Genomic DNA, 27,576 nt, shown 5'->3' on the forward strand with positions numbered 1-27,576 from the left:
AGATATTTTGGAGGGTTGTGAGACTGGAGGAGATTGCAGAGATAGAGAGGGGCGAGGATATTGAGGGATTTGAAAGCAAAAATGAGAATTAGAAAATCAAGATGATGCTTGGCTGTGAGCCAATGTACAGGGATGATAGGTACACAGGACCTAGTGTGAGTTAACGCACAGACAGCAGAGTTTGGATGACCTTAAGTTTACAGAGGTCTTTATGTGTTGTTGCTGCTTTGTTAGTTTTGTAGACAGAAATAAAAGCAAAATTCCAATTTCCTATGAATGCCATGATTTGATACTCAAGAGCAACTTACCGTCTTTTATAAACTATAATGGAATAGCTTTTCCCTCAAGTCACTTTTTAAAAAATGTGGCACAATATTAAATTACCACAATTAATTACTAATGGCTCTTCTCTTACATAAATAAGAAAAATAAATTAAGGACAAGGAAAGACTATTATAACAACTTGTAAACGATCCATCATTTTCACAAATGACTGGTGAGTTACAGCTTTCTGAACACACTGAATCTTATTAAAATGAGATGTACTTACATGCTGTGCTAAGACGTTCAATCAGAAAATATGTTGCTACATTCTGTTTTGCTGTCTGTTGTGAAGGCTATAACTGATCTATGAAAGGGTGTATGAGTAATCGTGAAGGGTGATTGGAAGCGAACCAGTTGAAGGCACAATCTATTGAAAGATTTGCTTCAGTGACAGCACATTACATTTTGGAATGTGGTGTGAAACTACCCTGAGGAGCTCTGTGCAAACATTTAATTATGCATGGACAGTCCATTACTTGCTTGCCCAGGGAGCCAGCAATATCATTTAGACTAACAACATCAACATTGTAAACAGGAACTGATAAGATCTTGTAAATGCCATAACATTGTAGGCCAATTTCAATCTTGTCCCACTTTACAGACTTTGAACAAGTATCTCTGAATGTAATAATGAGACACCGATGTTTTATCCAATGGTTTTATTTTGTGTTAGATGTGGTGAAGTTCGGTGCCATAACAGAAGGGCTGGGTCACTAGAAGAATAACTTTTTATTTCCTCTGTGTTTGTCCTGTAATGCTACCTTTGTATTATGTGTCTGCCTTTGATGGCAATAAGATAACCAGCAGCAATTCTGCAGCAAAAATGACTCCACTGATTCAGTGTAAACCTTTTGAAATGAGGGTTTGACCTCCTGGTCCTTAGGGTACATATCCAGTTGAGAAGTGGCTCTACTGTTCTGAATGTCTATTCTCAATCTGTTCTGATCGTGACATCACCTGGAGTCCAAAACACTAATAACTTTGAAGGTCAGTTTAATAAAGTAGAAAATTAGAATAATTGTTTTAAAAGTACGTGTTACATCATTTTGTGCCAATTTTTACATTTGAACTCACCGCAGATTGTTCTGATCAACTTGATTATTTCTTCCCTCTAATAAAGGATGGGAATAAATAGTATTACCTTTTATGCCTTTATTAACTTGAGGTCCATCAATAAGCTCAACTTTCTAAACAAGACACAAGTAGCTCATGCCAGTTGTTCAACCTTGCGATACAGATTACTGCAGAAAACTCTACTTTTCACAGTCGGAAAATCAAATCTATTTTGAGGATGATACATTTTGGGCATCAAGGTGATTAATTAATCACAATTAACACATTCAGTTCACTGGGTAATCTGGAAGCCAATTCGGGGCCAGTTTGTTGTTCTGTTCATCTGCCTCATGGGCACCCAATTAAGATTGCCCGAATTCATTTCATACATGAGTCACATTAAGTGAAGGGAAAACCTTCGTCCACCAGTGTGGGGTGGATTTGAATTCTGGATCCAAAGGTAAAAGTTTGACTGGGAATTTTTATGGAACTGCTTTGAGGTAATTTCCTGTCATTAATGTTCTCGTTCAATGTTAAAATGAGAATCAAAACTTTAACAAAGTGATCTAACTTTCATTAGACTTTCATAACAGATTTTCAGGAATACAAGAGCTGCAACTATATGGGGCAGATTTTCTCTCTACTGCATTGGCAGCTGAATGCTCAGCTCCCAAGCACAGTAAAGAGGAAATGTTGGAAGAAATTCCTTTCTGGATCTCCATCTCCAGAATGGTGCCCCAGGATTTTCAGTGCATGTCTGAGTTGGTGCAACTGGACCTGCATCTGCACCTTAAACCAGCTTACATTTCAGCTCTTTCCTGGACTCGAACTCAAGTTCTGTCGAAGGGTCATGAGGACTCGAAACGTCAACTCTTTTCTTCTCCGCCGATGCTGCCAGACCTGCTGAGTTTTTCCAGGTAATTCTGTTTTTGTTTTGGATTTCCAGCATCCGCAGTTTTTTTGTTTTTAACCAGGATTAATATGTCAATAAGCTGGAATGAAGCCTGTCTGCAGGTTCATTTTCCTCTGAGTGTATCCATGGGGCACCTAAATACTTGGAACACTAGAAAACCTGAAGAGTTTGCACCATGACTCTTCACAATCAAGATAGCTCAACCCTTCCATATAGTTAGTTGCTGGTATGGCTTCTTAAGCTGCTGGAAAACTTCTGGGCCTTTTTTGAGGCTATTTTCTCTGTTACATTACTGACTTTTGCTGGTGCTGGATTGCTTGTCTGCCTTGTAAATATTTCATTTTATTTGGGTGGTCTACACATGGGGCTGAAAGAGAAATGTGAAGGAGGAAAGGGAGCAGTGAAGGGGGAAGGCGAGCAGTGAAGGAGGAAGGGGAGCAGTGAATGGGGAAGGGGGCAGTGAAGGGGGAAGGGGAGCAGTTAAGGAGGAAGGGAAGCAGTGAAGGAGGAAGGGGAGCAGTGAAGGGGGAAGGGGGCAGTGAAGGGGGAAGGGGGCAGTGAAGGGGGAAGGGGAGCAGTTAAGGAGGAAGGGAAGCAGTGAAGGAGGAAGGGGAGCAGTGAAGGAGGAAAGGGCACTGTGAATTGGGAAGGGGAGCAGTGAAGGAGGAAGAGGAGCAGTGAAGGAGGAAAGGGCACTGTGAATTGGGAAGGGAAGCAGTGAAGGACGAAGGGGAGCAGTGAAGGAGGAAGGGGCACTGTGAATTGGGAAGGGGAGCAGTGAAGGGGGAAGGGGAGCAGTGAATGGGGAAGTGGAGCAGTGAAGGAGGAAGGGGAGCAGTGAAGGAGGAAGAGGAGCAGTGAAGGGAGAAGGGAAGCAGTGAGGGGGAAAGGGGTGCAGTGAGGGGGTGATGGGGAGTGTTGAAGGGACAAGGGGAGCAGTGAAGTGGGAAGGAGAGTAGTGAACGGGGATGGGGAGTGTTGAAAGGGTAAGGGGAGCAGTGAAGGAAGAAGGGGGCAGTGAAAGCAGTAGGGGAGCAGTGAAGGGGGTAGAGGGCAGTGAAGGGGGTAGGGGAGCAGTGAAGGAGGAAGGAGAGTCGTGAAGGAGGAAGGGGAGCAGTGAAGGAGGAAGAGGAGCAGTGAAGGGGGAAGGGAAGCAGTAAAGGAGGAAGGGGCGCAGTGAAGAGGTGATGGGGAGTGTTGAAGGGGGAAGGGGATCAGAGAAGGTGCTAGGGGAGCAGTGAAGGGGGTAAGGGAGCAGTGAAGGAGGAAGGGGAGCAGTGAAGGAGGTAGACGAGCAGTGAAGGAGGTAGACGAGCAGTGAAGGAGGAAGGAGTGCAGTGAAGGGGGAAGAGGAGAAGTGAAGGGGGAAGGGGAACAGTGAAGGGGGAAGGGGAGCAGTGATGGAGGAAGGGGAGCAGTGAAGGAGGAAAGGGAGCAGTGATGCAGGAAAGGGAGCAGTGATGGAGGAAAAAGAGCAGTGATGGAAGAGGGGGAGCAGTGAAGGGGGGAGGGGAGCAGTGAAGGAGGAAAGGGAGCAGTGAAAGGGGAAGGGGAGCTGTGAAGGAGGAAGGGGAGCAGTGATGGAGAATGAAGAGATGTGAAGGGGGGAGGGGAGCAGTTAAGGAGGAAGGGGAGCAGTGAAGGAGAATGAAGAACAGTGAATGGGGAAGGGGAGCAGTGAAGGGGGGAGGGGCGCAGTGATGGGGGAAATGCAGTGAAGAAGGAGGGTGCCAACCTGAATCAGGAAGCCTGGCAAGAAAGCCTCGACTGGTTTCACCGCTTAGGCCTCAGCTAAAATGCCATTGTTCTTATTAATGGGCCGTATTGTTGTCATAGGAACTCAATTAGCAAATATGTATGAGGCCTCCACTTGAAGTTAGCTGATGCCTCATTGCCTCCAAATCAGCATGGGGAAATGGAAACACTTCATTTTAACCACACCACCACTCTGTATCTGCAGACCAGGGCAAGTAAAAAATTTTCTCTAATGGGTTTTTATAGTTTTTCCCTGTCTATCCTATCAGCTATCAGCTTGCACATGGGATGCATCCGGATATCACACATATAACTCTTTGATGTATATCAAATCCCTAAATACCTTATGGGCAGAATTTTGCCCTCGTTGGGCTGGCGCGGTGGGCAGGTCCGGGAGCGGCCAGGAAAATGATTGCTTCCCGCGATCAGGGCCCCGAACATGATTTCATGCTGGTGGGCCCATTTTGGCCGGCCCAGCTTGAAATGCACACTGCAGTGCTGCCTGTGTGGGGAGAGAGGAGGGCATGCGTGAAAGTTCACACATGAGCATGGGTGCACGCAGGAGAAGCTCCCCGAAGCACAGAGCTGCTCAGGGAGATGAAAATTTTTGAAAATAAAAAAGAAATATCTTAAAAACGTTAGTAACATGTCCCCTCATGTGACTCTGTCACATAAGCAAGGATATGTTAGAAATTAGTTTGAAAAATTTAAAAAAAGTTTTAATGACTGATCGAAACCTCATCCTGCCCGTGGATGAGGCTTTGCAAAAAAATCAAAGGCCACTTGGCTTTTTTGCCTGCCCACCAACTGTAAGGTTGGATGGGTAGCAAAAAATTTAATTTAATTAGATCTTTACCAGCTTTAATAGGCCTGTTAATGGTCAACAGGTGCACTGCTGACTCCTGTGTGCGCCTGTAGACCAAAATATTCACCTGACATCATCGCGCATCATTTTACACTCATTTGGTTCTGGCGCATGCCCGCCCAGTGAGCATAATATTCTGCCTTATGAAATGAATTATTTTTGAAACTAATTCATGCCACAGATAAACGGCAGATACTGGTTTCTGGCAGAAAGCTGTGGAGCTAACGGTATAGCTGGGCTGCTGCTTAAGTATGATCACATAACATAATCAGTGTCCAAAGATTGAGTAAATATTTAATGTTGAAAAAGAAAAAAAACAGGACAGTTAGTTCTTTGATACCATTAAATTGTTTAAAAATTAGTTTTACAAATATGACATTGCAGCAGTTACAGTTATGTTGCAGTCTAGACTTAAAAAATGAGATAAAATTAGGAAATAAACAGCAGAAAAAAATCTTAAATTGCTTCAGTTGCAAGGTGACTGCCAATTGAATTGGAAGAAAATCCAGGGCAATTATCATCCTATCAGGAAGATTTCACACTTGTTCAGATCCTGAAACCATCCATAGTCATCAATGTTTCAAGAGTTCACATGCACTGTTTCTATTTGGCCTTCAAAAGATGCACTTGTGAAAATAAAACAATTTTGTGTCTATAGTAATCACTGGGTTTGAGGGACAGGGGGAGAGAAGTTCCATTGGCTTGTTCCATTAACCTTCCATAGCTTCAGAGAAAACCTTAGCGAAATGATAAAAAATTTAAAAAGTTTAAAAATTACCATTTGCGTCTCTTCTCTGGAGTTTCTGCTGTGCTTCTGGCAACTTTACAGTAGGAGATCAGGTTAACCACACAGAAATTCAGGGCCAATTACTATACTGGAAGAAGAACTAACTCCCTTGAGTTTTTGCACATTCAAAAAATGAATCACAATTATGGTATTCCCCTAAATAAAAATGAGTAAAATAATTATTTTGTTTTGATGGATACTTACAGTGAGACCTGCTTGACCTTTTTGTCCATGCTTTCCCTACAATTTCAGAAAGTACATGGCATTAGTTCCAGGACATACTAAATGGGCAGAATTTTGCCGGTCGATGAGCAGGGGGAGGGACCCGTTCGCCAACCCGTTGGCCACTTGAGGCCATTGACAGGATCATTAAAACAATTAAAGGCCCTGCCTGTCCAGCCTTAATGTTGGTGGGCAGGCCAGGAGCCCCAGTGGCAAATAGAAAAAACATGAAACCTCATCCAGCGGTGGGATGAGGTTTCATGCAGGGTTTGAAAATTTTTATTAAAGTTGTTCTATAAATTATGAACCTGTCCCAACTCATGTGAGGGGACATGGAAAGGATTTTTCTTTTATCTAAAAGTCTAGGCGATCTCCCTGAGGCTGCACTTACCTTCAGGGAGATGTGCGCTCTTTCGTGCGCATGTGCGAAAGAGTGCAATCTTGATTTCAGGGATTCCACCCCGCCCACACAGGAAGTGCATAACGCTTCCCGGCGGACATCACGCTGGGCGGGCCTTAAATGGCGGCTCGGCCCGCTTCGCTGGCGGCGATTGGCTCCACACCCGACGGGCAGAAAATTCTGCCCAATATTTTTCAAATAGATTGCATTAGAGCATCATTGTCACTTTGTATAGAAATAAGTGTCTTACTTGATCGCCTTTAGCACCAGAGAGTCCTTCATCACCTTTGTCTCCTTTCTTCCCTATCTCACCTTTATATCCACGATCTCCCTGTATGAAGTAAAGTAAAATATTAAAATCAAATTGAATTTCAACCCAAAGTGAGGTGGAATTTTTTGATTAATATACAATGTATGAATATAATAAAAGAGATGGGAATTCTGTCCTGCCTAACCTTAAACCTTTTCCTTTCCTGTGTTACCACACCCATTGTACATTTCCAACATTTTCTAATCTTTTATAGATTTACAGCATTTGTTTTTAAAGATTTCTACAAACACAATACATTATTTGAAGCTTTAAATTGTCCCAACTTGTCATGGATTCTTAGGCATATTATATGGGATAATTCCGCAATTTGTGCTCCCTGTAAGGAACAGCATCTTTCCTAATGACATCAGAAGAGCAAGGAATCACCTTATATAGCACTATTTCTAATGGTATGTCTAGGTAAGAACTTTAGTTATAGGAACTTTTGTACTCTGGGACAGGGGTGGGCAGGGGTGATATTGTGTGAAACACATCCTTCACTACAGCAGTCCGTGCTTGCTCATGTTTGTATTCTGTGCGTACATTCAATAAAGCAATGTTCATTGTAATAAACGTCTCTGAATATTACATCTATGTACAAATCCTAAAACGGCATCAGAAGTAAATGTCAGCTAAGTGTAAATACCCACGGAGGACAAACTACACGTGAATACCAATGCAAAAAAGAAGCATGTTGAAATTCAGCCCACCAGACAAATTCAGCTTCAGCCGCACAGAGCAGTAGCCTGAATGGGAGCAGCACTTTCACTGGTACAGGATCACCACCAAGCTGAACAAGGAGCCTGGCGAAGTCCAGATATACACACTAATTTATGCGCTGGGGAAGGAGGCAGAGGAAGTCATTAAAATGTTCTTGTTTGAGGAGAATGAGGAAAATGATTTTGACAAAGTGCTCGAGAAAGTGACTGCATATTTTGTGCCCAGACGTAATGTCATTCACAGAACAGCTAAAGAGCGCACAAAGAGGGTGAATTAATAGAAGAGTAAAGCAGAAGCTTGAATGAACTGGCAGAAACATGCAAGTTTGGAGAAAAGGAAAAGGAAAATATCTGGGACTGGCTCTTAATCAGCACTACTGATAAAGAAATGTCCCAGAAGCTACAGCCCGACTTGACACAGGAGAAAGCTACGCAACCAGCACATCTGTCAGAAAAGATAAAACTGGAGATGCAAGAACAAATGACTAGCAATGCATTATGTGAAGTGTTTCGAGAAGTTGATAAACGAACGGGGGCTGAGTGAATGAAAAAGGGGCAGAGAAAGGAGCATACTAAGAAAAATGCACATTTGAAACAGGGTGATGACAGCTATTTCACAAGCAAGGCCAGACATTCACAGCTGTGAAAAGCTTGAAATGTACATGTTGCAGCAGAGCACATGCTCAATGAGATCATTGCATTGCAAGGTATGCAGAATGCTACAAATGTAAGAAAGTAGCCAATTTTTCTGTGGTTTGTTGTACGCTTGTGGTCATTGAAGTAACTGCAGGTGATGTGAAAAATAAAGACAACGAATGTCTTTTCCTTGGCTCTGTCACGCATGTAAATGACGATAGCAAGCCTTGGAGAGTAGACCTTCAAATTCAAGGAACAGTTGTGAGTTTCTAAGTAGATACTGGAGCAGACACTAGTATAATTTCCTACAAAACATATTTTGCCAAGAAGACTCCTCCTCAGCTCAATGGCACTAATTTCACTCTTGACAGTCCAATGCCGGGGAAAATTCCTTGCAAAAACAAAGTGAGACATTACCAGTTTACTGTGTATGTGATTAATGGGGCACTAGTGAATAATTCTATGGGACGTGATTTGGCCGCAACAATGGGCTTAGTTCAGCAAGTTGATGAAGTCCACTGTGATATTTTTGGAGAAATTACCCTGCTTAAGGTCACACCAGTTAAGATCAGCTTTAAAGAAGGTGCAGTGCCCTATAGTATTCCAAGTACATAATTCACATATATAACTTAACAGCCGATGCTCCCCAAAGTCAGAAAGGAATTGGAACATATGGTCGTCTGTGGTGTCATTGAAGACATCTAAGAGTCAACTGAATGGTGTGCCCCGAAGGTATCTGTGCCAAAGAAAAATGGATCAATTAGGATCTGCGTTGATCTCAACAGACTTAACAAGGCAGTACTGAGAGAAAAATACATCCTTCCAATGCTCGATGATATCCTCCCAAAGCTAGCCAACACCCGAGTGTTTTCATTGCTGGATGTTGCGAGTGGATTCTGGCAAATTCCACTCCATGAAGAATGTGCTAAGCTGACCACATTTATTACTCCATTTGGCAGGTAATTCTTCCACAGATTGCCTTTTGGTATTACCAGTGCATCAGGAGTTTCTCAAAGAGAGATGACAGACCTGATTCGACATCAAGATGGCATCGTTGTGTACATGGATGACATCCTGACCTATAGCACAACTGAAGAGGAACATGACAGAAGACTGTCTCAAGCATTACAGACCCTTGAAGATGCCGGCCAGAAGCTCAATAAAGAGAAATACTTGATTGAACAAACACAACTGCATTTCCTCGGACACCGCATTGACAGGCATGGCATACACCCAGACCCTTGGAAGGTCCAGGCCATTGTGGAGGTGAAGCCTCCAGACATTGTCTCAGATTTGCACAGGATCCTAGGCATGATACATTACCTTGGCAGGTTCCTACCCAACCTTTCTGATATCACAAGACCCTTGACTGCACTGTTGAGGAGTGATGCATGCTGGAAATGGACGCCAACACAAGAGCAAGCCTTTGTGAAGGTAAAAGACCTGATTTCAGAGGCTTCCGTGTTGGCCTCCTATGACTGTACAAAACCTACTGTTGTCAGCACTGATGCAAGCAGTTTTGGCCTCGGTGGAGTCGTACTACAGAGCCACGATGGAGAATTGAAACCTTATTGCTCCAGAACCCTGACAGATGCAGAAATGCAGTATGCACGAATTGAGAAGGAGTGCTCAGCAGCTGTTTGGGATTGTGGGAAGTTTTCTAAGTATCTGTATGGCCTAGGTACATCACGCTCCACACATTCACGCCTCTCATCCCTTTGATGAATAGCAGAGACTTAGACTGTGTACCGTTGCATTACCAAAAACTTCTAATGCGGATGATGAGATACAATCCACAAGCAGAGTACGTGTCTGGGAAGACACTTGTGGCAGACACGCTGTCAAGACATCCTCTACCTGCTGTCCAACTTGATGTGGCTGAGTTGAACAAGGTGATTGACATGTATGAGGTAGCAGTGCATTCTGCTACCAATGTCCAAAACTAAACTAGAATTAGTGAAGCAGCTGACAAGTATGGACTCTGACCTGCAGAGTGTGGTCCGCTATGTCAGGCCTGGATGGCCAAGATATGCAGCTAAAACGACAGAGAATGTGAAGGCTTACTTTATCCAGAAAGACTGTCTCTCAGAGTCAAGAGGACTTCTGCTGCAAGGCAACCGAATAACCATCCCGAGGAGTTTGTGTAATGAGATTTTAGAACGGTTGCACAAAGGTCACCAAGGCATCACCAAGTGTCATGAAAGAGCAAAAACTGAGTGTGTGGTGGCCTGGTATCTGGAAAGACATAGAAGCTAGGGTGGGAACATGTACGATTTGTTAAATAGCCAAGCCCATCAAACAGAAGGAGCCACTGATGACCACACCACTGCCTGAAAGACCTTGGAAGAGAGTGGGAGCTGATTTATGCCAACTGCAGAAATGATTCTACCTAATTGTCATTGACTACTTCTCTAGATACCTGGGGGTTTTCAAACAAACTTGTCACTGACAATGGGCCTCAATCACAGGCAAGGGATTTGCTGAGTTTTCCAGAATGTACGAGTGTCAACATTTAATCGACAGTTTGTATTGTCCACAGATCAATGGGAAAGCTGAATGAACTGCACAGACTACCAAGGAGATTCTGCGTCAGGATGACCCATTTGTAGCTCTGTTGAGAAACAGAGCTACTCCATTGCAAGCAACTGGATTAAGCCCAGCACAGCTCATGCTTGGCACACAGTTCAGAACTAGTGTTCCCACAATAGAAGGAAACCTGTTGCCTAAATGGCCCAACTTCAAGCTGATGACTCAGCTAAAGCATGCTACAAACACTTTTACTGTAGATGACATTCTGTTAAAGTGCTGCCCACCCTATGTCCTAGTGAAGAGGTTGCAGTGAAGCTGGATGAAGAGTGAGGTTGGACTACCAAAGCAATGGTGCTGCAGCTGCTCACACTCCAAGATCCTACCTAATCCAATTGGAGAAGGACATCGTCTGCCGGAACAGATACCATCTGAAATCTATCAGGGAACAAGCTTCAAATGTGGAAGACTTTGTAGATGTCAGCTCTGAGGTTTCACCAGCTAGTGACATGTCACATGATGCACCAGGTGCTGGAGGTGTTGCAGACATGCCCGGAACTGACAGTTCCAGAGCCCACAGAGAATCACATCTAAAGGCCGGATTGTTAGAAAACCAGTGAACTACAGAGACTGTGGTCAGAATTTTGCCCTTGTCAGGCGGGCTCAGCGGGGGTGAGTGGGAGTGGCCAGGAAGCTGACTGCCACCCGCGATCGAGCTGCAACTGCGATTTCATGCTGGCAGGCCAATTAAGGCCCACCCAGCATGCAACGTGAGCTGCGACACTCAGCACTGCTTGTGTGGCGGGGGGAGGAGGGCGAGCGGGGAACTTTGTGCATGCATGCGGGTGCGCGCAGGAAAAGCTCCCTGAGGCACAGAGCTGCCTCAGGGAGATAGAGATTTTAAAAAATTAAAAATAAAGAATTTTAAAATGTTAAAAAGCATGACCCTGAATTGACTCTGTCACAAGGGAAGGGACATGTTATTAATGACATATTAAAATTTTTATTTAATTTTTAATAGCTGTTGGAAACCTCAACCCGCCGATGGATGCAGTTTCCTAAAAAATCCAAAGGCTGCTTGGACTTTTCGTCTGTCTGCCAATCGTAAGGTTGGACGGGCAGTGAAAAATTTTATTCAATTGGTACTTTAATGGCCTTAATAGATCTGTTAATTGTCAGCGGGCGTGTTGCCGCTTCCCGCGTGCGCCCGCCGACTGAAATATCGCGTGAGTGCATGATGACGTCGGGATACTCGCCTGACGACATGGTACGTCAATTTACGCTTGTTCGGGTCGGGCGTGTGCCCGCCTGATGAGTGAAAAGTTCTGGCCTGTGAAACCTGATCCAGCTAATATGTAGCTAGCTCCTCGAGGGAGAATAATCCTCACCGGCAGCCTACCTGGTTGCCTTAGGGAGAGAACTAGATCTTTGCATCAATTAACTGCTTGATTAGGAAGTTTATGTGATAAGTTAAAAAAATTAAAATGTTAGTGTTACTTTCTAGCTATCACCAGTTTAAAAGTCCTTACTTATGGCACAGTAGGCTTGTTAATGACATCCACTGTTCTATACTCAGGTGGGGAGGTGATGTAATGATATGTCTAGGTAAGATCTTTAGTGATGGGAACTTTTGTACTCTAGGGAGGGGGTGATATTATGTGAGACACATCCTTCACTGCAGGAGTCCATGCATTTCATGTCTGCATTCTGTGTGTACATTCAATAAAGCACTGTTCATTGTAATAAATGTCTCTGAATATTACGACAAGGTAAAAATCCGAATATTATTGAAAGATATCTCTTTCCCCAAAATAATTATAAAAACACAAACTTTATGGAGCACTGAATAAGCATGGCCTAGAGCAATGGTTTCCAAAGTGAGGTATGCGAACCCCTCGGGGGTTTGCAAAATGTTTCAGGGGGTTTGTAGGAAAAATCCCATAATGGCCAACCTAGACGTGTCTGGGTTGGAATAGTAGCCTGTCACTGTAGATTAGAATCTGACTGACAAGCTACTTGGTCAATGATTGACAGGCTACTTGGCCAATGACTGCTTCTGTTTCAAACAGCAGAAATCATTGGTCAGTGAAGTGTGGCTTATATGGCACCTCATGGCAGGACTTGCAGTTGGAGAGTTGTTGGTGGTTGGGTGTGCTTCGGAGTCATTTGCCTTCCCCTTGCAACCTCCTGTCTGAAATCCTGAAGGTAGGGTAAGCTTTAGAGCACCAAGTTTTTAAAACTCATTTTTTTCAGTAATTGGAGCTGCTTCTGATTCCTGGCAGCCTCATGGTTCAAAAAGCCTGCCAAAATCCAAGAGGTTCATGGGTCAGAAACAGCAATTGAGTGTGTTGGATTAAAGATTCTTTTTACAAGACAAGTAAGTTCTTTAATGATGCTTCTGATTTTTTTTTTAACAAGTCTGCAGGAGCTGGCTGCTGGTTCTTGACAGTTACATAACACTGAGCCCGCCTCTCCCCAGTGGTTAGTATTTGCTTCCACTTTCAGCTCCCTCTCCTGAGTCCTGCCTCAACCCCTCACCCATCAACCCCAGCTTCCAAAAATTATTAAAGGATCCTTAATGATGTTTGGGGGTGAGGTGCGAGTATTTGTTGAGGGGGTGGGTGTGTGTGGAAGTGTTGGGGTGGGTGAGTGAAGTGAGGAGGTGGAGGTGTGTGGAGGTGAGGGTGTGCAGTGAGGCAAGGGGGTGGGGGTGAGAATGGGGGGCTATGGTGGGTTTGTATGGTTTACTGCCACCGTATATGGTGCAATGTACAGCATATGTTAATGAGGCAGCATTATTGCATGCACAGTGTTATAAGTAGCTAATGGGATAGTTTTCCATTAGGTTAGCAATATTGCACATTGATGTTAAGAGAATTTGTACTCTCTGGTTTGTTTAATAGTCATTGTGGGATCACCTATTGAGCACCTGGCCCTGGTTCTGGTGAGAAGTGGGTAAATGTTCTCATTTACGAGATTGTTCATTTGATGGCATTCTCACTGTGTTTTTATTTTATTTTATCTATTTTACACCAGTAATGGACAAGTGGCTGAAAACAGGAACTGTAAGCACACGGGAAAACAAAAAGTCATCTTTGGCTAATGTTTCATCGCAGTGTGAGAAATCTAGGACAAATGACCAAGATGGTCCAGGAAAGTCTCTTATTAAGAAGAAAAAATGACAATTACATAAAATATGGCTTTACATGCATTGGTGATCAGGAGTGTCCAAAACCATGGTGTGTAATTTGTGGTGATGTTCTAGCAAACAGCAGCCTCAAACCTTCTTACTTCATCGCCAATTCGAAACTAGACACCCTACACAACTTGACAAGCCTGTTGATTTTTTCCCGTGAAAATTAGCCGAGTGGAAAAGTGACATTATCAGTTATGTATCCAAAACAAATGCTGAGAACGAAAATGCATTTGAAGCATAGTACCGAGTGAGCTACAGATAGGAAAAGCTGCAGAAGCCCATACCATAGCAGAGAGCTTGATTGGTCCATGTATACGAGATGTAGTTCAGTGCACGTTGGGAGAAAAGGCTACAAAAAAGATTTACGTGATACCTTTGTCCAATAATACATTGTCACAATGAATTAATGTCATGGCAAGTTATGTTGAGACCACAATTCTACAGAAAGCATATTATGCTGAGTATATGTATTATGTCCATATTATGCTATGCAATTGGGTGAATCAACTGATGTTGCTAATCTAGCTATCTTGCTATTGTTTATGTACATGATGTACATTAGGTACATGAAGGTATAGTTGAAGAAGACTTGCTGTTTTGCCGTTCATTGAAAGAACATACAACTGAAGAAGTTATCTTCAATCTGACCAGTGAATATTTAGAAGAAAATGAGATAGATTGGTCTCGTTACCTAGGCATCTGCACTGATGGGGCCACATTAATGATGGGGAAGTATTCTAGGTTTGTAGCTCAAACAAAAGAGGTTGCATCAAACACCTCTTGAACTCACTGCAGTATCCATAGACAAGCTCTCGTGGCAAAACGCACGCCTGAGGTACTGAGGGAAGTGCTGGACAATGCGGTGAAAATAGTGAATTTCATAAAATCAACAAATTCCAAAATATTTCCGACACTTTGCGAAGAAATAGGTAGTGCGTACAATTGTCTGCTGACCCATACTGAAGTTAGATGGCTCTCCTGTGGAAAAATTCTTGCATGTTTGTTTCAGCTTAGAGCAGAAATTCTAGTTTTTTCAAGAGCCACCCCTTCCACCACGTCAGCTGCATGGAAATCATGTCTGGCTCCAGTGACTTGCTTATTCAGCAGACATTTTCTTCAGGATCAATGAGCTAAATTTATCTCTTCAAGGCTTCAATATAACAGTTTTCAACGTGCAAGAAAGTTGAATCTCTGATAAAGACTAGTATGCAAGTCCAACAAGTAATTAGGAAAGCTAAAAGAATGTTATCAGCAGGGAGTTTATGCATCAGTTGTACAAGGCACTAGTGAGACCACATCTGGAGTACTATGTGCAGTACTAGTCAGCTTATTAAGAAAGGATATAATTGCATTGGAAACAGTTCAGAGAAGGTTTACCAGACTTATACCTGGAATGGGCCAGTTATCTTATGAGGAAAGGTGGGACAGACTAGGCTTGTATCCACTGGAGTTTAGAAGAGTAAGAAGCGACTTGATTGATACATAAAAGATCCTAAGGGGTCTTGACAGGGTGGATGTGGAGAAGACGTTTCCTCTTGTGGAAGAATCTAAAAGTAGGGGGTTACTGTTTAATAATAAAACAGAGATGAGGCGAAATTTTTTCACTCAGAGGGTCGTGAGTCTTTGGAAATCTCTTCCTGAAAAGATGGTGAAAGCAGATCCTTTGAATATTTTTGAGACAAAAGCTGGGTAGATTCTTGATAAGCAAGGGTGTGATAGGTTATCGGTGGTAGGTGGGGTGCAGATTTCAGGTTATTATCAGATGAGCCACGATCTTATTAAATGGCGGAACAGGCTCAAGGGACTGAATGGCCTGCTCCTGCTCCTTGTTCGTATGTTTGTATAAAGAAGTTGCAGTTTTGGGAAAGGTATTTGGAAAACTATCGAACTGAGTTTTTCAGTACTTTTCATGACTTCCTGGCAGAAAATGAATTTCACTTGGATCAGTGCACTAAAATCAATATAACTACACACCTGAAAAGGACTTTGCACAACATACAGGGAATATTTTCCAGCTATGTTAAGCGATAATGACTGGATTTGCAATCCCTTTGATGATACCATTTCTTCATCACAGATATTGAGCACAGAAGAAAAAGAGCAATTGAGCTTGAAATCTCCTGTGATTACGAATTGAAAATGAGTTTCAGAAGTCTAAAATTAATCAACTTTTGGCTGAGTTTAAGAAACGAATACCCTAGGCTGGCAGGAAAAGCTATTGCACATATGTTACCTTTTTCAAAAATGTACTTATGTCAGAAAGCATTTCCCTCATATGTACATCTGAAAACAAAATACAGAATGCCGAACCAGAAATGAGACTTTATCTTTCCAGATTTCCAAGAGCTATGCTGATCTAAGCAACTGCATCCATCGCACTGATTGAAACTTCCAGTTTGACTACAAATTTAGGCTTAATCAAAGTGATACCAGTGATGAAAGTGAAATCTTGGAAGAGTACTGGTGTTTTCATAACGTTGGTGTTTGCATTAATGTTATCAAATTAATCATGCAATGATACTCAGGTAAGGGAGAAAATGCTTGGAAACTGTTTATTTTTACGAGGGGGTTCAGATGTTTGACGAGGGTGAGGAAAGTGACCATGCACTTGGAAAAGCTTGTCAAAAGGGAGCATTCTTCCACAGCTGAGACTGTTCAGCAGCAGCTCTCCTGACACTGCTCCCAATACGGCTTCCTCTACATTGGAGAGACCAAACGCAGACTGGGTGACCGCTTTGCGGAACACCTTTGGTCTGTCTGCAAGCATGACCCAGACCTCCCTGTTGCTTGCAATTTCAACACTCCACCCTGTTCTCATATGTCCGTCCTTGGATGCTGCATTGTTCCAGTGAAGCTCAATGCAAACTGGAGGAACAGCACCTCATCTTCCGACTAGGCACTTTACAGCCTTCCAGGCTGAATATTGAGTTCAACAATTTTAGATCATGAACTCTCTCCTCCATCCCCACCCCCTTTCCGATCCCTCCTTTTTTCCAATAATTTATATAGATTTAAAAACAAAAAACTGCGGATGCTGGAAATCCAAAACAAAAACAGAATTACCTGGAAAAACTCAGCAGGTCTGGCAGCATCGGCGGAGAAGAAAAGAGTTGACATTTCGATTCCTCATGACCCTTCGACAGAACTGTCGAATGGTCATGAGGACTCGAAACGTTAACGCTTTTCTTCTCCGCCGATGCTGCCAGACCTGCTGAGTTTTTCCAAGTAATTCTATTTATATAGATTTTCCTTTTCCCACCTATTTCCATTATTTTTAAATGTATTTCCATCCATTGTTTTATCTCTACCTTTTAGCCTATTTTGATGCCTTCCCCCCACCCCACCTCCACCAGGACTATCTGTACCTTGCTCGTGCAGCTTTCTACCCTTAATGTCACCTATTAGCACAATCCTTAGATAATATCACCACCTTCAACACCTCTTTGTCCTTTTGTCTATGACAGCTTTTGACTATCTCCACCTATCACTGGCCCTCTATCCAGCTCTACCTGTCCCACCCCCCCTTAAACCAGCTTATATTTCACCTCTTTTCTATTTTCCTTAGTTCTGTTGAAGAGTCATACGGACTCGAAACGTTAACTGTGTTCTTCTCCGCAGATGCTGTCGGACCTGCTGAATTTTTCCAGGTATTTTTATTTTTGTTTTGGATTTCTAGCATCCGCAGTTTTTTGCTTTTATTTTTGCTTTTATCCACTGACATGCTTGGAGTCGGGCCTCTGAAGCATTGGTGCCCACTCAAGCTACGTAAACGCATGAATATGCCACCAAATGCTCCAGAACTTTTCACCCCTTAGGTGCAGACTGCAAATTAATATGTGTTTTAGGGGGCTGCAGAACAATTGGACGATAGGGCAGGTTGTAGAATCCCCTTACAAAAGGTGGCCATAGCGCAGTCACACTTGGAGATGCTCAGAACCCCTTGCAATGTCTTTATTCAGGTTTGGTTCAAGCTAACAGTGCAGCCTTGCAGTGCAGGTTAGGAGATTGCCTGCGCCTGAGCTGAGAGCACAGCATGCAGTCCAGTGGCTGAAGCTGCTGCCAATTGATCAAGTGGAGTGGGGAGGAGGTGGGTGGGGATTTGGAAGCCATCAAGTGTACTACATACTGGCCATCCAAGTGGTAGCCAGCACTCTCTGGCATGTGTGAAGGGGCCTTGAGGTGCAGTCGGAGCCAAAGACTTAACATACATGTCTCTCTCTCTGATGGTGCAGGAGGAGAACATCAGGATCATGGAGTCTGGATATGCCTCATGGCTTACAGGGAGCAGAGAAAACAGTGACAGAGGCACCTGGCTTGCCAATGGGAGGAGCACCAACCTCAAGATGAAGGCACAGCAGGGCCTCCTGCGTATGCAGCTGAAGATCCACAGCAAGCCATCGCTCGTAGGCACCTCGCTAGAACCAGGGTCTATAGAACGTGCTTGTCACTCTTGCAGATGACTGAGACTCAGTGTTGCCAAAGACTACATATGTTTAGGGAACTGGTCGGTCACATCTGCCACCTGCTGCAGGACTTGGTGCCACGGGGACATGGAGGGCATCCATTGCCAGTGGCCGTGAAAGTGACCGCGGTGCTCAATTTTTACACTAGGGCCTCCTCCCAGGGCTCTACAGGTGACCAGTGCAGGATCTTGCAAGGCTGCACCCACAAGTTCATCCAGGAGATCATGGATGCCATCTTTGCGAAGGCACAGAACTTAGTGCATTTTGACTGGGATCACGTAAGCCAGGAAGCAAGAGCATGGCATTAGGTAAAAGAGATAGTTTAATTAAGTTATATTGGTACTTGTGGCTTTAATGTTTAAGTTTTATTTGTAGTTGTGTGTTACGAAAGGTCAAATTGAGTTTTAGTTTCACTTTAAAACATGCTTGCCTTTCTAATGAGAGTTTTACGGCTTAAGAAGTTAAGCAAACACAAGGGTAGGAAAAACATTGCTGTTGACTAGCAACAGGGCTCCAGAGAAGCAGGTCCTTCCCACAGATGCACACAGAAAGAACTAGAAAAGCAGTTTTGAGTTCAGGCTTGAAGACTGCTGTCAAACAGAAGCCACTTAGAAGGTACAGATAGCCAGTTCCAAGCTAAAAGTGATTGGAAATAGCTGCCAGAGAGAGACTGGAGCAAAAGGGACATATAGCAAGTCCCAAGCTAAAGAAAAGTCCCCAAAATCCAGGGGAGTGAGACAGAGAAAAGTCCCAAGTAGACCTTCTAGTCAAAAGAAGGACAGGAACCTGGTAAATGTCCCGTTAAGTGAAGTTAAGTGCGAGGGGCAGAGAGAAAGGGTCCAAGCTTCAGTTTTAAAGAGACAAAACATGCAAAGAGCAGATTTAAAGTGAGAACAGCTTGCAAGAGGCCAGAAGGTCCAAGAGTCAGCTAAAGGTCTATAACTCTTTGCTATGGGAATGGAAGCAGTCATGTACTATTGACGGCTGAATTGGTGAGAGTGAGTGTGCGGAAGGCAGCTTGAATGCATGTGGTGACCCAGGGAAGAGGAACTTTGGAAGGAAAATTTGAAACCCTGGAGGAGAACCCTTGTGGAAGGCAACTGTAAAAAAGTGTTGTTTTGGGGGTAGATTCTAAAGCGAGTTCTTGGAGAGTGGAGATTGGAATCTCTTGTGTGAAGGACGGAATTCAGACTGGTTGGCTCATGATGTGACAAACATCTGGGGGAATTGATAAGGGATCCACAGCATGTGATTGAGCTGACATAAGTCACTTGGCTTCAGAGTGTGGTGTGCCTGACCACAGGGTGCCTTAGGTTTACATGGACTATGTACTTACAGTGAACATTGAAGTATAAGATAACTTCAGTAACTTATGTCATCCTTACAAATCTGTATATACCCATAAAGGCATAGTTGTGGATGAAAGAGTATTGTAATATAGTTCATCTGTTCTTGTTTAATAAATATTTTATTCTTTTGTTAAAAGTTCATTAGCTGACTCTGGTAACTCTGTTCAGTAGCTACTCTACACGTATCTAAACAAACAAATAAAAGTTAGGATCTATCAAGCTGGGTTCCACCCTAGGCTTGTCTAAGGGTAACCTCAGCCAGGATCATAACAAAGCTGGGACTCTTGCGGGCTTTTGAAATGCGGACAGTGGGTGATTGGACTTGGAATAATAATTGATTCAGGATTGGTGGGATCGGAAAACCTTGAACATTGGTGGGACCTGTGAATCCTTATAAAGTGAGTACATGGAGGTAAACAGATACTGGACATAGGAATTGGAGTTGCTTTGAGGTAGATTACACTAGGTGGAACTCAAAATAACATTGGAAGTTGCTGAGGTTTTTTTTTATAGATGGAGGATGTAAATCTATTTGGTTTACAGAAATTAACAAGGGTAAGTTAATGGAATTGGCGGATAAGTTGGAGTTAGAATTACCCGAAGGGGTGAGTTCAGTACACATCGTTGGGATAATAGCGCAGAATTTGAAACTGGAAGGGTTAATAGAAAGACCACATTCTCCAGGGGGTGAGCCACAGCTGGAGGTAGTGAGACTTCAGTTACAAATGAAGAAACTTGAACTGGAAGAAAAAGAAAAAGAGAATTATAACTGAAAAGGCTAGAGGCAAAGAAAAAAGAAAAGGAGAAAGAGAGGCCATTTTAAAGGGAGCAAGTGGAAAGGTAGGAAAGGAAGAAAGCTAGAACTGGAATTTCATGCAAGGGAGAAGGATAGAGAAAGAGTGGCACGGGAAAGAGAGATCGAACAAGAAAGGGAATGCCAGCTTAGAAGGCTGAAAGTTAAAAAAGAAATCTCAGATGCCGAGGAAAGTTCTGATGAAAAAACCTTCAACCTGAAGCCTAGTGGTGAGATGTTTAAGTTTGTGCAAGCTCTCCCAAAGTTTGAGGAAAGGGATGTAGAGACATTCTTTATTTTATTTGAAAAGGTGGCTAGGCAAATGAAGTGGCCAAAAGAAATCTGGACATTACTTTTACAGTCTAGGTTGGTAGGCAGAGCTCATGAGGTTTATGCTTCACTTTCAGAAGAGGTATTGGTAGATTACAACGCAGTGAGAAAGACTATCCTCAGCGCATATGAATTAATCCCAGCGGCATACAGGCAGAAATTTTGGAATATAGGCCTAGGCAGACCTATATTGAATTTAAAAGGGTAAAGCAAAGTGATTTTGACTGTTGGATAAGGCCATTAAAAGTAGAGGTGACGTATGAAGCCCTTAGGAAAATAATCTTCTTGGAAGACTTGAAAGATTCACTTTCCCTTGTAGTTAGAACCCATGTTGAGGATCAGAAGGTTAAGACAGCTAGACAGGCAGCAGAGTTGGTAAACGACCATGAGCTGGTCCATAAATCTAAATGCTTTTTCCGTCATCCCCATAAACTCGAGAAGGATAGAAGATGGGAAGGTGAAAGAAAGGCAAGTAGTGGGAAAGAGAAGGGACAGTTGGAAATTCTCAGGAAATTTCTCCTTAGATCAGAAAGGAAAGTGCTGAGGGTGGAAATGATATTCAAAAGCCTAAGTGTTTTCATTGTAACAAGGGACATGTTAGGGCAGATTGCTGGAGGTTAAATGGTATACCTATCGCAGTAGTGGGAATGTCTAAGGAACCTTCAGGAAATGTTGCATCAGAAAAGGAAATGGTTGTTAAAAACTGCAGCAGTATTACAGGTGAAACATGTTCCCTTGGAACATAAAGGGAAGGGTGATATGGTTCAGGATAGTCCAGAGAATTCTTCTTTGATTACTGGTGAAGGAAATCAGGCTAAGAGGTTCTGGATGTTTTGTGTCAAAGGGAGAAGTATTTCCTTACTCCTCCAACAAAATAAGTAAGTAGGTTAAAATATTGAGAGATATAGGGGCAGAATAATCATTGATGGTGCCTGATAATACAATTTGTGCTCTAAATAAACAAGAGGTATTAATGGAATTTATGAACCTGTCTCTTTGTGTGAAGTTAACTTACAAAGTCACTTTATAAATGGAATTGTTACAGTGGGAATTATTCCTAAATCACCTATTGAAGCGCGGATTTTATTCTGGACAATGATTTGGCTAGTGGAGACAGTGTGGCAATGACTGTATTGCAGCAGGCAGTTGATCATGTTGATCTTAACAAACTTCAGAAAACTACTGTGGCCAACAATGAAATGCTTCTTATAGATAACAAGCAATTGAAGGAAAACCTGATTAATGTATAAAACCAACTTTCACATATGAAAGAGGAGTCTGCTAATGAAAGAAGAGAATTGGTAAGGTCAACTGAAAATCAGTCACAGACTGTAGGACACATGACTAAGAACTTGAACTGTGTAAATGATAAACTTGTAGAAGCAAATTTAACAAAGGTCAATCTTCAGTTAAAACTTGATGAACTTCAAGCATCAGAAGTCACTTTGAAATATCAGGGAAAATGCCTTGAACAAGAAAAGGAAATGTTGGTAAATCAGAATAATTGGTTGAATGCAGAATTATAAACCAAACCTAACAAACTGTTAGAACTTTGCTGTGAAAAGAGCAATGAGATTCTTGAACTTCAATGTAAACTGGAGAAGATGAAAGAGAAGATGTGTGGTATGGTCTGTCACAGTTCATAAGTTGTTTCTGTGAATAAAAACTCTTTGCTGGATTGTGGTCCAGTTGAGCAAAGAACTGACCCAAATAAAATTACTGGTGATTCAACTTCATTAATGGACAATATGAAAACAGTGGACCATTCTTATAATTAACATTCTAGTAGTGACAAGCAAATTTTATATACCTTTTCTCCTGGTATACCTTCCCCTGCTGGCCCTCTAGGACCCATCAGACCTGGAGATCCTGGTGCTCCCTGCAGAAAAACCAATTAAATGATAACAGATTGTGAAAAAGATATTGAAATTAACCATTTTTTCCAAAATGATACATGTCAATCATTATATATTGAAAATATCGTCTATTAAATGAGCTTACTTATAAAAGGGGCATCTAGTGTTTCTTCATACTGGAGAGTGCACTAACGATTCTTTTATATTCCACTTTGATTATAACATTCAATCCCCTAGAAATATCTTCATTCACATGAAGACAAAAAATATTGAGTTGGTGTCATAGTTCTCCTCATATAAGGACGTCCTTTCCCATTTTTACAATATTGATAGTTAAAACTACTTTCTCTCCATCAGTCTATCAAATTTGTAAAGTACTGTAGTCCCTTTAGATCATTAGCTTAGTGTAAATTTACCATCTCCATGTTGTAATCTGACTTAATGATTAACCTCCAGAATATATTAATATGGAACAAGATATATCAGGATTGGATGAGGGTTCAAGGGGGGAATGTCATATTGTTACCTACTTAGCTTTATTGCCTTTGGTCCTTGTATGGCCCTTAGCTTTATTACCTTTGGTCCTTATTTGGCCCTTAGCTTTATTACCTTTGGCCCTTGTATGGCCTCTCCTTGAGATCCTTTTGGTCCAGGCATACCAATTCTTCCAACAGAACCCTACACAAATCATAAATACATAGTAGAATCAATAAAATAATATTGTTCCATGAGATTTTTGGGTCAACTTAGATGTAACTCTTGACCCATGAGTTGTTACATTGCTCTTGTAGTTACAGAGATAGGGGTAGAGCTTCTGTTAGGTACTTTTGCCTAAAATCAGCCAAACTGGCACAAAAGATCACAGAATTTCAAGCACAAGTTGTGCTCAGTACAAGTCAATCTTTGTGCTGTTTTAAAAAACATTGCACTGGAAAGTGGCCCCACCCTGAAAACGGGCCACACTCCAGATTACACTACTCACCAAGGCAAATTTCAGTTAATTGTGACTATCTGCAGGTCTTTGAGGAGGCTCATAATTTTTTTAGTTATAACAGCACCTTTTAAAAAAGAAAGATCCTTAATTTACTAAGGAACTGACGACCATACACTAATGAAACGAGTAAATTGTTCTGTATAATTTTTGGATCAGTTCTGATGAAGCATTAACTCTGTTTTTCTCTCTCTACAGATGTTACCAGACCTGCTGAGTATTTCTAGCATTTTCTGTTTCTAACCCAGGCTGCTGCCACCCATGCTGTCCCAAGCCAGGCCTTCTAGCACCTAGAGCTGATCCAGGTCACCCTGCAAGGCCATCTGCAGTCTCCTCCACTAAAAGTCGACAGCCTTTCACCAGCCACGCTGCAGCCACTGGGATAGTACTGCGTAGGACTGGTCAGGCAATGGCATTGGGAGATAGCCACTAAGGGAATGCACAAGGGTGATTTTTGCATTCAATATGGCATGATTCTGTTTGTAAACTTGGTTTGAAATATTTATTTTGCGGTGGCTTTTAGTTTTGCATTATAGCTGAGCGATGATGATCAGTGTTAGAGGGAAGGGAAGATGTCAGACTGTTGGTGAATGGGGAATTGGAGTTGCACTTATTGGCATTACATTTGGATGAGTCAATCACAGACAGCCTTGGCCTCCTCCTTCCTCTTTCTCTTCCTCATGCTCCTGTTCCTCAGCTGCTTCCCATATAGCTGGTAGCATTATAGTGAGATTATGCAACATGCAGTGGGCCTTTGACATTTTGACAAGACAGGAGGCTAGAGAAGAAAGTGGTGGGATAGCTCTGTTAATTAAAGATGACATCAGTACAGTAGTGAGAGATGACATTAGCTTGAAAGAGCAAGATGTAGAATCAATTTAGATAGAGATAAAAAAGAGAAAAAATAACAGGTTGCTTATGGGAGTAGTTTATAGGCCCCCTAACAGTAGTCACATTGTACGACAGCATACAGGAAGAAATAAATGGAATGTGTAAGAAAGGTAGAGCAAAAATCATGGGTGAATATAATCTATAAGTAGATTATGTGAATTGGATTGGCAAAGATGACCTGGAAAATGAGTTCATACAGAGTATTGGGGACAATTTCTTAGAGCAGTATATTTTCTCGCCAACCGGGATGTAGGCTATTCTAGACATGGCATTGAGCAATGAGACAGGATAAATCAATAACCCCATGATAAAGGAGGCTTTTTTTGAATTTTTTGAGGAAGTACTGAGCAAGGTGGGTAAAGGGGAACCTGTATATGTGGTGTACTTGGATTCCCAAAAGGCATTTGATAAGGTACCACATCAAAGATAAGAGCTCATGGTGTAGGGGGTGACATATTAGCATAGATAAAGGATTGGTTAGCTAACAGATAGTAGAGAGTAGGGATAAATGGGTCCTTTTTGGTTTGGCAAGCTGTAACTAGTAGAGTGACACAGGAATCAGTGCTGGAGCTTCAACTATTAACAATCTATAGCAATGACTTGGATGAAGGGACTGAATGTTAGAGTGAGTGAAAAGAGGACCCAAAAATTCAGCGACTCCGCTAGTCCCTTCCTTTAGAACATACAATTTTTCAAATTTATTCATATATGGGGTATGGGCGTCACTGGTTAGGCCAGCGTTTATTGTCCATCCCTAATTGCCCTTCAGAAGTGGTGGTGAGTTGCCTTCTTGACCCGCTGCAGTCCCTGAGGTGTAGGTACACCTACAGTGCTGTTAGAGAGGGAGTTCCAGGATCTTGACCCAGCAACAGTGAAGAAGCAGCGATATATTTCCAAGTCAGGATGATCAGTAGCTTGGAGGGGAACCTCCAGGTGGCGATGTTCCAATGTATCTATTGCCCTTGTCCTTCTTGGTGGTAGTGGTCATGGGTTTGGAAGGTACTACCTAAGAAGCATTAGGTGAGTTTCTGCAATGCATCTTGTAGATGGTACACACTGCTGTCACTGTTTGTCAGTGTTGGAGGGAGTGAATGTTTGTGGAAGGGGTGCCAATCAAGTGGGTTGCTTTCTCCTGGCTGGTGTCCGGCTTCTTGAGTGTTGTGGGAGCTGCAGTCATTCAGGCAAGTGGAGAGTATTCCATCACACTCCTGAGTTGTGCCTTGTAGATGGTGGACAGGATTTGGGGAGTCAGGAGGTAAGTTACTCGCTGCAGGATTCCTAGCCTCTGACCTGCTCTTGTAGCCACAGTATTTGTATGACTAGTCTAGTTCAGTTGCTGGTTATTGGTAACCCCCAGGATGTTGATAGAGGGGCATTCAGTAATGGAATGTCATTGAATGACAAGCGGTGATGGTTAGATTTCATCTTATTGGAGATGGTCATTGCCTGGCACATATGTGGCACAAATGTTACTTGCCACTTGCCAACCCCAAGCCTGGATATTGTCCAGTTTTTGCTGCATTTGAACATGGACAGCTTCAGTATCTGAGGAGTCGCAAATGGTGCTGAACATTGTGCAATCATCAGCGAACATCCCCACTTCTGACCTTTTGATGGAAGAAATGTCATTGATGAAGTAGCTGAAGATGGTTGGCCCTAGGACACGACCCTGAGGAACCCCTGCAGTGATGTCTTGGAACTGAGAGGATTGACCTCTAACAACCAAAGCCATCTTCCTTTGTGCTAGGTATGACTCCAACCAGTGGAAAGTTTTCCCCCGGTTACCATTGACTCCAGTTTTGCTCAGGCTCCTTAATGCCATTCTCGGTCAAATGCTGCCTTGATATCAAATGCAGTCACTCTTGCCTCGCCTCGGGAGTTCAGCTATTTTGCCATGTTTGAAACAAGGCTGTAATGAGGTCAAGAGCTGAGTGACCCTGGCAGACCCAAACTGAGCATCAGTGAGCAGGTTATTGCTTAGCAAGTGCTGTTTGATAGCATTGTCGATGACCCCTTCCATTACTTTACTGATGATCAAGAGTAGACTGTTGAGGCGGTAATTGGCCGGTTGGATTTGTCCTGCTTTTTGTGTACAGCACAAACCTGTGCAATTTTCCACATTGCCAGGTAGATGCCAGTGTTGTAGCTGTACTGGAAGAACTTGGCTATATGCACGGCAAGTTCTGGAGCACAAGTCTTCAGTACTACTGTCGGAGTATTATCAGGGCCCACAGCCTTTGCAGTAACTGGTGCCTTCAGCCATTTCTTGATGTCACGTGGAGTGAATCGAATTGGCTGAAGACTGGCATGTGTGATGTTGAGGACCTCTGGAGGAGGTCAAGATGGAACATCCACTCGGCACTTCTGGCTGAAGATTGTTGCAAATGCTCCAGCCTTACCTTTTGCATTGATGTGCTGGGCTCCCCCATCATTGAGGATGGGGATGTTTGTGCAGTCTCCTCCACCAGTGAGTTGTTTAGTTGTCCACCACCATTCACGACTGGGTGAGACAGGACTGCAGAGCTTAAATCTGATCAGTTGGTTGTGGAATCACTTAGCTCTGTCTATCACTTGCTACCTATGCTGTTTGTCACGCTAATAGTCCTGTGCTGTAGCTTCTCCAGGTTGACACCTCATTTTTAGGTATGCCTGGTGCCCTCCTGCACTCTTCATTGAACCAGGGTTGATCCCCTGGTTTAGTGGTAATGGTAGAGTGGGGGATATGCTGGCCCATAAGGTTACAGATTGTGGTTGAATGCAATTCTGCTGCTGTTGATGGCCCACAGCACCTCATGGTTGCCAGATCTGTTCAAAATCTATCCCATTTAGCATGGTGGTAGTGCCACACAATACGATGGAGGGCCTCCTGAATGTGAAGACGGGACTTCGTCTGCACAAGGACTGTGCGGTGGTCACACCGACAGATACTGTCATGGACAGATGCATCTGCAGCGGGCAGTTTGGTGAGAATGAGGTCAAGTATGTTTTTCCCTCAACACTTGCCACCGACCCAGTCTAGCAGCAGATATGTCCTTTAAGACTCAGCCAGCTCAGTCTGTGGTAGTGCTACCGAGCCATTCTTGGTGATGGACATTGAAGTCCCACACCCAGAGTACATTCTGTGCCCTTTCCACCCTCAGTGCTTCTTTCAAATGGTGGTCAACATGGAGGAGCACTGATTCATCAGCTGAGGGAGG

The 27,576-nt window shown here is 43.0% G+C and overlaps 1 protein-coding gene across 1 annotated transcript in view; it reads right to left on the reverse strand.

Moving 5' to 3' along the window:
- Positions 1–27,576, reverse strand: part of LOC121276210 (collagen alpha-1(XXVIII) chain-like) — a 328,458-nt gene that overhangs the window by 23,342 nt on the left and 277,540 nt on the right. Inside the window, exons 27-31 of the mRNA XM_041184378.1 lie at positions 23,107–23,175; positions 22,452–22,520; positions 6,570–6,650; positions 5,902–5,937; positions 1,399–1,435 (exon numbers count right to left, since the gene is read on the reverse strand). Of these exons, the coding sequence (XP_041040312.1) occupies positions 1,399–1,435; positions 5,902–5,937; positions 6,570–6,650; positions 22,452–22,520; positions 23,107–23,175 (292 nt within the window). The remainder of the gene's footprint in view (positions 1–1,398; positions 1,436–5,901; positions 5,938–6,569; positions 6,651–22,451; positions 22,521–23,106; positions 23,176–27,576) is intronic.

This window comes from Carcharodon carcharias, chromosome 3, assembly GCF_017639515.1.
Source record: "Carcharodon carcharias isolate sCarCar2 chromosome 3, sCarCar2.pri, whole genome shotgun sequence".
Classification (NCBI taxonomy): domain Eukaryota; kingdom Metazoa; phylum Chordata; class Chondrichthyes; order Lamniformes; family Lamnidae; genus Carcharodon; species Carcharodon carcharias.